The sequence below is a fragment of the Suncus etruscus genome, chromosome X, assembly GCF_024139225.1.
Source record: "Suncus etruscus isolate mSunEtr1 chromosome X, mSunEtr1.pri.cur, whole genome shotgun sequence".
Lineage (NCBI taxonomy): Eukaryota > Metazoa > Chordata > Mammalia > Eulipotyphla > Soricidae > Suncus > Suncus etruscus.
This window is the reverse complement of record NC_064868.1, coordinates 23615390-23626680: the sequence shown is the minus strand read 5'-3', so window position 1 is coordinate 23626680 and position 11291 is coordinate 23615390. Positions and strand designations below refer to the sequence as shown.

The window sequence follows — 11291 nt, the reverse complement described above, 5'->3', positions numbered from 1 at the left end:
ATAAAACAGCTAATAGATCTAGAAAGTGCTCAACAAAAGGACGCAAAAATAGGAAGACAGAAGGAAATAACAAAGCTGAGAGCAGAAATCAATGAAGTGGAAACTCAAAAAACAATCTAAAAGATCAACGAAAGCAGAAGTTGGTTCTTTGAAAAAATAAACAAGATTGATAGACCACTGGCAAACATAACAAAGAAAGAGAGAGAGAAACTTGATAACTCGTATTAGGAATGAAAAAGGAGAGATCACTATTGATATGACAGAGATTCAAAGGGTAATCAGAAACTACTTTTTGAAATTCTACGCCAATAAAATTGAGAATCTGGAAGAAATGGATAAATTCTTTTCTTGCCTAATCGCTATAGCAAGTACTTCCAGTGCTATGTTGAATAGGAGTGGTGAGAGAGGACAGCCTTGTCTTGTGCCAGAATTTAGAGGGAAGGCTTTCAGTTTTTCTCCATTGAGGATAATATTTGCCACTGGCTTGTGGTAGATGGCCTTCACTATATTGAGAAAGGTTCCCTCCATTCCCATCTTGCTGAGAGTTTTGATCAAGAATGGGTGTTGGACCTTATCAAATGCTTTCTCTGCATCTATTGATATGATCATGTGGTTTTTATTTTTCTTGTTATTGATGTTGTGTATTATGTTGATAGATTTACGGATGTTAAACCAGCCTTGCATTCCTGGGATGAAACCTACTTGATCGTAGTGGATGATCTTCTTAACGAGGCATTGAATCCTATTTGCCAGGATTTTGTTGAGGATCTTTGCATCTGCATTCATCAGTGATATTGGTCTGTAATTTTCTTTTTTGGTAGTGTCTCTGTCTGGTTTAGGTATCAAGGTGATGTTGGCTTCATAAAAGCTATTTGGAAGTGTTTCTGTTTGTTCAATTTCATGAAAGAGTCTTGCCAAGATTGGCAGTAGTTCCTCTTGGAAAGTTTGATAGAATTCATTAGTGAATCCATCTGGACCTGGGCTTTTGTTTTTCGGCAGACATTTGATTACTGTTTTAATTTCATCAATGGTGATGGGGGTGTTTAGATATGCTACATCCTCTTCCTTCAACCGTGGAAGATTATAAGAGTCCAAGAATTTATCCATTTCTTCCAGGTTCTCATTTTTAGTGGCGTAGAGTTTTTCAAAGTAGTTTCTGATTACCCTTTGAATCTCTGTCATATCAGTAGTGATCTCTCCTTTTTCATTCCTGATACGAGTTATCAAGTTTCTCTCTCTTTCTTTGTTAGGTTTGCCAGTGGTCTATCAATCTTGTTTATTTTTTCAAAGAACCAACTTCTGCTTTCGTTGATCTTTCGGATTGTTTTTTGAGTTTCCACTTCGTTGATTTCTGCTCTCAGCTTTGTTATTTCCTTCTGTCTTCCTATTCTTGGGTCCTTTTGTTGAGCATTTTCTAGTTCTATTAGCTGTGTCATTAAGCTACTCAGGTAAGCTCCTTCTTCCTTCCTGATGTGTGCTTGCAAAGCTATAAATTTTCCTCTCAGTACTGCTTTTGCTGTGTCCCAAAAGTTCTGAGAGTTTGTGTCTTTATTGTCATTTGTTTCCAGGAACCTTTTTATTTCCTCCTTGATTTCATCTCGGACCCACTGGTTATTGAGCATGAGGCTGTTTAACGATATCAAGGGAATCCAGATAGGAAAGGAAGAAGTCAAGCTCTCACTGTTTGCAGATGACATGATACTCTACTTAGAAGACCCTAGAGACTCTATCAAAAAGCTTCTAGAAACAATAGACTCATATAGCAAGGTGGCAGGCTACAAAATTAACACACAAAAATCAATGGCCTTTCTATATACCAATAGTAATAAGGATGAAATGGACATTAAGAAAACAACCCCATTCACAATAGTACCACACAAACTCAAATATCTTGGAATCAACTTGACTAAATATGTGAAGGACCTATACAAAGAAAACTATAAAACTCTGCTCCAAGAAATAAGAGAGGACACACGGAAATGGAAACACATACCCTGCTCATGGATTGGCAGGATTAACATCATCAAAATGTCAATACTCCCCAAGGCATTATACAGATTTAATGCCATCCCTCTAAAGATACCCATGACATTCTTCAAAGAAGTGGATCAGACACTTTTGAAATTCATTTGGAACAATAAACACCCTCGAATAGCTAAAGCAATCATTGGGAAAAAGAATATGGGAGGAATTACTTTTCCCAACTTTAAACTGTACTACAAAGCAACAGTTATCAAAACAGCATGGTATTGGAATAAGGATAGGTCCTCAGATCAGTGGAATAGGCTTGAATACTCAGAAAATGTTCCCCAGAGATACAACCATCTAATTTGTGATAAAGGAGCAGGAAATCCTAAATGGAGCAGGGAAAGCCTCTTCAACAAGTGGTGTTGGCACAATTGGATAGCCACTTGCAAAAAATTAAACTTAGACCCCCAGCTAACATCATGTACAAAGGTAAAATCCAAATGGATTAAAGACCTCGATATCAGCCCCAAAACCATAAGATATATAGAACAGCACATAGGCAAAACACTACAGGACATTACAGGCATCTTCAAGGAGGAAACTGCACTCTCCAAGCAAGTGAAAGCAGAGATTAACAGATGGGAATATATTAAGCTGAGAAGCTTCTGCACCTCAAAGGAAATAGTGCCCAGGATACAAGAGCCACCCACTGAGTGGGAGAAACTATTCACCAAATACCCATCAGATAAGGGGCTAATCTCCAAAATATACAAGGCACTGACAGAACTTTACAAGAAAAAACATCTAACCCCATCAAAAAATGGGGAGAAGAAATGAACAGACACTTTGACAAAGAAGAAATACGCATGGCCAAAAGACACATGAAAAAATGTTCCACATCACTAATCATCAGGGAGATGCAAATCAAAACAACGATGAGATACCACCTCACACCCCAGAGAATGGCACACATCACAAAGAATGAGAATAAACAGTGTTGGCGGGGATGTGGAGAGAAAGGAACTCTTATCCACTGCTGGTGGGAATGCTGTCTAGTTCAACCTTTATGGAAAGCGATATGGAGATTCCTCCAAAAACTGGAAATCGAGCTCCCATACGATCCAGCTATACCACTCCTAGGAATATACCCTAGGAACACAAAAATACAATACAAAAACCCCTTCCTTACACCTATATTCATTGCACCTCTATTTACCATAGCAAGACTCTGGAAACAACCAAGATGCCCTTCAACAGACGAATGGCTAAAGAAACTGTGGTACATATACACAATGGAATATTATGCAGCGGTCAGGAGAGATGAAGTCATGAAATTTTCCTATACATGGATGTACATGGAATCTATTATGCTGAGTGAAATAAGTCAGAGAGAGAGAGAAAAACGCAGAATGGTCTCACTCATCTATGGGTTTTAAGAAAAATGAAAGACACCCTTGTAATAATAATTTTCAGACACAAAAGAGAAAAGAGCTGGAAGTTCCAGCTCACCTCAGGAAGCTCACCACAAAGAGTGATGAGTTTAGTTAGAGAAATAACTACATTTTGAACTATCCTAATATTGAGAATGTATGAGGGAAATGTAGAGCCTGTTTAGGGTACAGGCGGGGGTTGGGGGGGGGAGGAGGGAGATTTGGGACTTGGGTGATGGGAATGTTGCACTGGTGATGGGTGTTGTTCCTTTTATGACTGAAACCCAAACACAATCATGTATGTAATCAAGGTGTTTAAATAAAAAAAATTATGCATTAAAAAAAATTAATCAGAAAAAAAAAGAAATGGATTAATTCTTGGACTCTTATAATCTTCCACGGTTGAAGGAAGAGGATGTAGCATATCAAGACACCCCCATCAACAATGATGAAATTAAAATGGTAATCAAATGTCTGCCGAAAAACAGAAGCCCAGGCCCAGATGGATTCACTAATAAATTCTTTCAAACTTTCCAAGAGGAACTACTACCAATCCTGGCAAGACTCTTTCATGAAATTGAACAAACGGAAACACTTCCAAATAGCTTCTATGAAGCCAACATCACCTTGATACCTAAACCAGACAGAGATGCTACAAAAAAAGTAAATTACAGACCAATATCGCTGATGAACCCAGATGCAAAGATCCTCAACAAAATCCTGGCAAATAGGATTCAATGCCTCATTAAGAAGATCATCCACTACGATCAAGAAGGTTTCATCCCAGGAATGCAAGGATGGTTTAACATCCGTAAATCTATCAACATCATACACAACATCAATAACAAGAAAAATAAAAACCACATGATCATATCAATAGATGCAGAGAAAGCATTTGATAAGTTCCAACATCCATTCTTGATCAAAACTCTCAGCAAGATGGGAATGGAAAGAACCTTTCTCAATATAGTTAAGGCCATCTACCACAAGCCAGTGGCAAATATTATCCTCAATGGAGAAAAACTAAAAGCCTTTCCTCTAAATTCTGGCACAAGTCAAGGCTGTCCTCTCTCAACAATCCTATTCAACATAGCACTGGAAGTACTTGCTATAGCGATTAGGCATGAAAAAGATATCAAGGGAATCCAGATAGGAAAGGAAGAAGTCAAGCTCTCACTGTTTGCAGATGACATGATACTCTACTTAGAAAACCCTAAAGACTCTACTAAAAAGCTTCTAGAAACAATAGACTCATATAGCAAGGTGGCAGGCTACAAAATTAACACACAAAAATCAATGGCCTTTCTATTCACCAATAGTAATAAGGATGAAATGGACATTAAGAAAACAACCCCATTCACAATTGTGTCACACAAACTCAAATATCTTGGAAATAACATGACTAAAAATGTGAAGGACCTATATAAAGAAAACTATAAAACTCTGCTCCAAGAAATAAGAGAGGATACACAGAAATGGAAACTCATACCCTGCTCATGGATTGGCAGGATTAACATCATCAAAATGGCAATATTTCCCAAGGCATTATACAGATTCAATGCTATCCCTCTAAAGATACCCATGACATTCTTCAAAGAAGTGGATCAGGCACTTTTGAAATTTGTTTGGAACAATAAACACCCTAGAATAGCTAAAGCAATCATTGGGAAAAAGAATATGGGAGGAATTACTTTCCCCAACTTTAAACTGTACTACAAAGCAATAGTTATCAAAGCAGCATGGTATTGGAATAAGGACAGGCCCTCAGAAGAGTGGAATAGGTTTGAATACTCAGAAAATGTTCCCCAGACATAAAATCACCTAATTTTTGATAAAGGAGCAGGAAATCCTAAATGGAGCAGGGAAAGCCTCTTCAACAAGTGGTGTTGGCACAATTGGATAGCCACTTGCAAGAAATTGAACATAGACCCCCAGCTAACATCATGTACGAAGGTAAAATCCAAATGGATTAAAGACCTTGATATCAGCCCCAAAACTATAAGATATATAGAACAGCACATAGGCAAAACACTCCAGGACATTACAGGCATCTTCAAGGAGGAAACTGCACTCTCCAAGCAAGTGAAAGCAGAGATTAACAGATGGGAATATATTAATCTGAGAAGCTTCTGCACCTCAAAGGAAATAGTGCCCAGGATACAAGAGCCACCCACTGAGTGGGAGAAACTATTCACCCAATACCCATCAGATAAGGAGCTAATCTCCAAAATATACAAGGCATTGACAGAACTTTACAAGAAAAAACATCTATTCCCATCAAAAAATGGGGAGAAGAAATGAACAGACACTTTGACAAAGAAGAAATACAAATGACCAAAAGACACATGAAAAAGTGCTCCACATCACTAATCATCAGGGAGATGCAAATCAAAACAATGATAAGATACCACCTCACACCACAGAGAATGGCACACATCACAAAGAATGAGAATAAACAGTGTTGGCAGGGATGTGGAGAGAAAGGAACTCTTATCCACTGCTGGTGGGAATGCCGTCTAGTTCAACCTTTATGGAAAGCGATATGGAGATTCCTCCAAAAACTGAAAATCGAGCTCCCATACGATCCAGCTATACCACTCCTAGGAATATACCCTAGGAACACAAAAATACAATACAAAAAACCCTTCCTTACACCTATAATCATTGCAGCACTATTTACCATAGCAAGACTCTGGAAACAACCAAGATGCCCTTCAACAGACGAATGGCTAAAGAAACTGTGGTACATATACACAATGGAATACTATGCAGCTGTCAGGAGAGATGAAGTCATAAAATTTTCCTATACATGGATGTACATGGAGTCTATTATGCTGAGTGAAGTAAGTCAGAGAGAAAGAAAAATGCAGAATGATCTCACTCATCTATGGGTTTTAAGAAAAATGAAAAACATTCTTGCAATAATAATTTTCAGACACAAAACAAAAAGAGCTGGAAGTTACAGCTCACTTTATCAAGCTCACCACAAAGAGTGATGATTTTAATTATAGAAATAAATGCATTTTGAAATATCATAATAATGAGAATGTATGAGGGAAATGGAGAGCCTGTTTAGAGTACAGGCGGGGGTCAAGTGGGGAGGAGGGAGACTTGGAACATTGGTGATGGGAATGTTGCACTGGTGATGGGTGGTGTTCTTTACATGACTGAAACCCAAACACAATCATGTATGTAATCAAGGTGTTTAAATAAATAAAAAAAGAAAAAAATTTAAAGTATAGAATAACAGTTTTCTATCTACACCTTTTTGTTCTTCAAAATACATATCACTGCTTAATATGACATATTTTCTATCTATGTATTTTATATGCCATTAGTGAAAAGCTCATAAATTTTAATCACTGTAGTGATTAAAACCTAGAATATTAAATAGTGTATAGAAACTAAATGCATAGTAAATGAGTGAATGGGTGAATTAAAATGGATATACAACAAATATACAAACTAATGGAGAACTTAAATACAAAAAACTTAAGTGGCAAGTCAATTCTTAGTCCAATTTTGATTAGTGAAAATATATAAAAAAGTTATATTGATACAATTGTATCCCCTTACTCAATATAATCCAGAGTCTGAAAAGAATACAATGGGTAATATGCTTGCCTTGCACACAGCTGGCATTGGTTTGATTCCTTCCATCACTGCGTTCCATAGGAGTGAACCCTAAATACACAGGCAGGAGTAAGCACCAAAAAATTAAAGCCCGGTTCAGCTATAAGATTATATCAAGATTTTTTTGAAGTATCCTCTCCACTGGATTTTAGCTTTCTCTTCTCTGAAGGTATTCTAAAATTTGAGTTACTTCCTTGACTTCTGAAATGTTATTACAAATAAGAGCTAAAAATCTTCATAAAATTAAGAAACATAATAAGGAAAAAGGAAGTGTCCAAAAGCAACATATTCAGAGAACTGACCATCAGAATTGATATTATTATGAACTTGTGTAGTAAATGGTGGTGGTGTTTGAGAGAGGGACCCTAACACAATGGAGGGGAGAAGTGTACACTTTTGTGAGAGTAAAAGAATGTAATATGGCTGAAATTCTATCATTAACAGTATTGTAAATCACAGTGACTAAAATAAAAATTAAATTACTATTCTTACATCTTTGTATTTTCATTAATCAATGTTTTAAGGTTGATCTATGATGAAACTTTTAATTTATGAACCTCATTTTTGTACATTATTCCATATAAACATATATGCAAATTCATTGGATGTAATTATTAATGGGCATTCAGAAAATTTTCACCTTGCTCTTATTATGTACAAGTTCCTAGGAATGTTGTTTTATGTACTTTTCCATTACTATTAGCCTTGGAATAATTCTTTTGAAGACTTTATACTTCTATGTTTAATCAATTTTGTACTGATCTTGCAATTACTCTGAGGGAAATCTTGTTGTCTTCATTCTAGCATTCTTATTCAGCAGTTTACTACATATAAAAGCTTGAAAATGTACTGATATCACCTTAATTTTGAGAAATTATGACATTAACTCAACAATGCCAATTGTCTCTGAGGGACCATCTTTATCCAAAAACCCCTTTCTTTGTCTTCCTTTCTTCTCCACCCTCCTATCTTTCTACTGTCTAGTCCTATATTTGAAAATATATCTAAATATTTTCAGAGTTCCAAGAGAGATTTTTTCATTAAATTGTTTTTCCTTATCTTAGATGGCATTGTCCTCCCTTGGAGTACCTCTAATACATGTAAGAGTGTAAGGGGTTTGCTTTATTGATGAGCAACATTCCCTACCACCCTTGTCTTAAATGGAATTAATTCTAAATAATATATGAATCTGTAGTGGAAAAAGAAAGTTTGTACTTCTATCTCAAGTGGTGAAGCAAGCACTCATTTTAGTACCTACTTCAAAGTGACCAATTGATTTCAGCCTTGATTACATTGAGGGAATAAATTAATCTCCTTAACGAGAAAGCTTGTTAAATTTTAGAAATAGAAGCACCGGAAACTACGTTTACTTTGCACATCAGATAATAAATGTTTTTAGATATATCTGGTGCAGTATTTAGGATCTACTCATACTAAGATAGTATTTTTTTTTTTGTTTTTGTTTTCTAGGCCACTTATGGTGATGCTCAAGGAAGTCTAGACTCTGAACTCAGGGATAGATCACTCCTGGCAGGACTAGGGGAATCATCTAGGGTTGGAGGGACGGAATATGGATTGGCCTCATGCAAAGCAAGTACCCTGCTCACTGTAGTATATATCCCTCTGCACCCTGAAAGTATTTATTTATTTATTTATTTATTTATTTATTTATTTATTTATTTATTTATTTTGGCCACACACAGTGGCACTCAAGGGTTACTCCTCGCTACGTGCTCAGAAATCACTCCTGGCTATGGGACACCAGGGGATCGAAATACAGTCCTTTCTCAACTAACTGGTAGGAGCAAGGCAGACGCTTTATGGCTTGTGTGACCGCTCCGACCCCAAAAGTATACTTGCCTTTTTTTTTTTTTTTGGTTTTTGGGCCACACCCATTTTGATGCTCAGGGGTTACTCCTGGCTATGCACTCAGAAATCGCCCCTGGCTTGGGGGGACCATATGGGACACCGGGGATCGAACCACGGTCCGTCCTACGCTAGCACTTGCTTACCTATAGCGCCACCTTCCCGGCCCTGCCCTTTTTTTAATGTCAGAATAGTATGAATGGGGCCAGAGACATAGTACAAAGATAGAGCATTGCCTTCATGCTGCCTACCTGAGAGGTACCCAGTTTTATTCACATCATCCTGTATAAGCTACAGCCTGCAAAGGGGTGATTTCTGAGTGCAGGGCCAGGACTGACCCCAGAGCACCAAAGCCAATCAATCAAATAAATAAATTAGCAACTTTTTAAAATGGAATAATACCAAGGCTTATAAAAATCTGTTTCACCTAACAACTGTCATTTAGTAAGCATGATTCCAAGGACAATGTTTTCCAAAATAGCTTACGCTTCCCAAGTCCAACCCCTGAAAGTATACGATAGCATGAGTGCCAGACCGAATACAATCATTTCAAACGGTGCATCCGCCCAAGGTCTTCTGACCCTCACCAGTATCCATAGTGGTCCTGGCCACAGTCTCCTCTCGCGAGATTCTGCCCAACGGCCATTGCCGCTGTACCTTCGTGACACCGAAGCAACGTCTGGGCCTGCGATCAAGCTGCCACCGAAAAAGGCAGGGTCCAGGGAGAAGTTCTGTTCTTACGAATCCTGGCCGGAGTGGGACAACTGTGAGCAGATAAAATGTCCAATATCATGAGCGGTGCGAATGATGTGGAAGAGGAGGAGGCTTCATCGTCTCAGGACCTCGTGAGGTCCAGAGACGTCGACGTCCCACAAGGGCAGTTAGAGCAGGAGCGGGAGGAGGCCCTGGAGAACTGGGTGGCCTCGGAGGTTTCTCCCCTGCCTCGCCCCCGCTGGCAGGTCGTATCTGCCCTGCGCGACCGGCAGCTGGGCTCCAGGGCCAACTTCGTCTCCGAGGCCTGTGGGGCCAGAGCGCTGGTGCAGCGCTTCCAGCTGCAGTGCGAGCTGAAAGGCCATGTGGGCTGCGTCAGCACCCTGCAGTTTAACCAGAGTGGGGCCTGGCTGACGAGCAGCGGCGATGACATGAGAGTCATCATCTGGGATTGGGTGCAGCAGCGTGCCCTGCTGAACTTTGAGAGTGGCTTCACCGGTATTGTCTTCCAGGCCAAGTTCCTCCCAAATAGTGGGGATACCGCCATGGCCATGTGCGGCAGCGATGGCCAGGTTCGGGTGGCACAGCTCTGCTCCTCCCCAGCCTGCCAGACCATCAGACGTGTGGCTCAGCACGAAGCAGCTGCCCACAGTCTGGCATTAGTGCCACACTGCCCACACAGATTCCTCACATCAGGCAAAGATGGTGCTGTCTATCATGTCGACCTCCGGCTGGATCAGCCAGCTTCCAAAATGCTCGTGATAAAAGACAATTGGAAAACAGTGGGGCTCTATACGATCTTTGTGAATCCTAACAACATTCACGAGTTTGCAGTGGGTGGACAAGATCCGGTTGTTAGACTATATGACCAGAGAAAAATGGACCAGAGGGTCAATAATGGAGTACTTAAGAAATTCTGTCCTCCGCACTTGTGCACCAATAAAATTCAGCCAAGCATCACAAGCCTGGTGTATAGCTATGATGGCACTGAGCTCTTGGCCAGTTATAATGATGAAGATATTTATCTCTTTAATACTAACAGCTGTGTTGAAGCCCAGTATGTGAGAAGATACAAAGGGCATCGAAATACTTTGCCATTTAAAGGTGTCAATTTCTATGGGCCCAGAAGTCAGTTTGTTGTGAGTGGCAGTGACTGTGGACATATATTTTTCTGGGAGAAGTCATCTAGCCAGATTGTTCAGTGCTTTCACGGGGATCAGGGAGTTACCATCAATTGCGTTGAACCCCACCCTCACCTACCTGTTATAGCAAGCTGTGGCCTTAGTGTGACACCCAAGATCTGGGGACCCTCAAGCATAGTTACTACTGACCCTGAAGGAACGAAGATCCTGATGAAAAAGAATAAGCAACAACGTGATGCATTTTACTTGTGCCACAGGGGTAATTTTGAAAACTACGTGATTTGGTGTCTTATGCATCAATTAAGATCCTAAGATCATCTGCGTCATTGTGGAGCAATTGATGGAGCTGGAATCGCTGGTTCTACAGATTCTGACAAGTCCTCCATTACCACTGATATATCTGAAGAACGTGAACATCTCACACTACGCCTGCCATCTTAAAATGTGTCATGCCTATTCCAGCATTCTGTCCCATCTGAGGTTAGATAGAAATGAAAAATGCAACTTGTTTATATTTGCCCTTATGTTTTATTTTTTTAGG

At 39.4% G+C, this 11291-nt stretch overlaps 1 protein-coding gene across 1 annotated transcript; it reads left to right on the top strand.

The window, feature by feature from the left end:
* Positions 1-9688: 9688 nt before the first annotated feature.
* On the top strand, positions 9689-11062 carry LOC125998780 (DDB1- and CUL4-associated factor 8-like). Its single transcript, XM_049766847.1, has one exon. The coding sequence runs from the start codon at positions 9689-9691 to the stop codon at positions 11060-11062; it is 1374 nt and encodes a 457-aa protein (XP_049622804.1).
* The last annotated feature ends 229 nt before the right edge of the window (positions 11063-11291 follow it).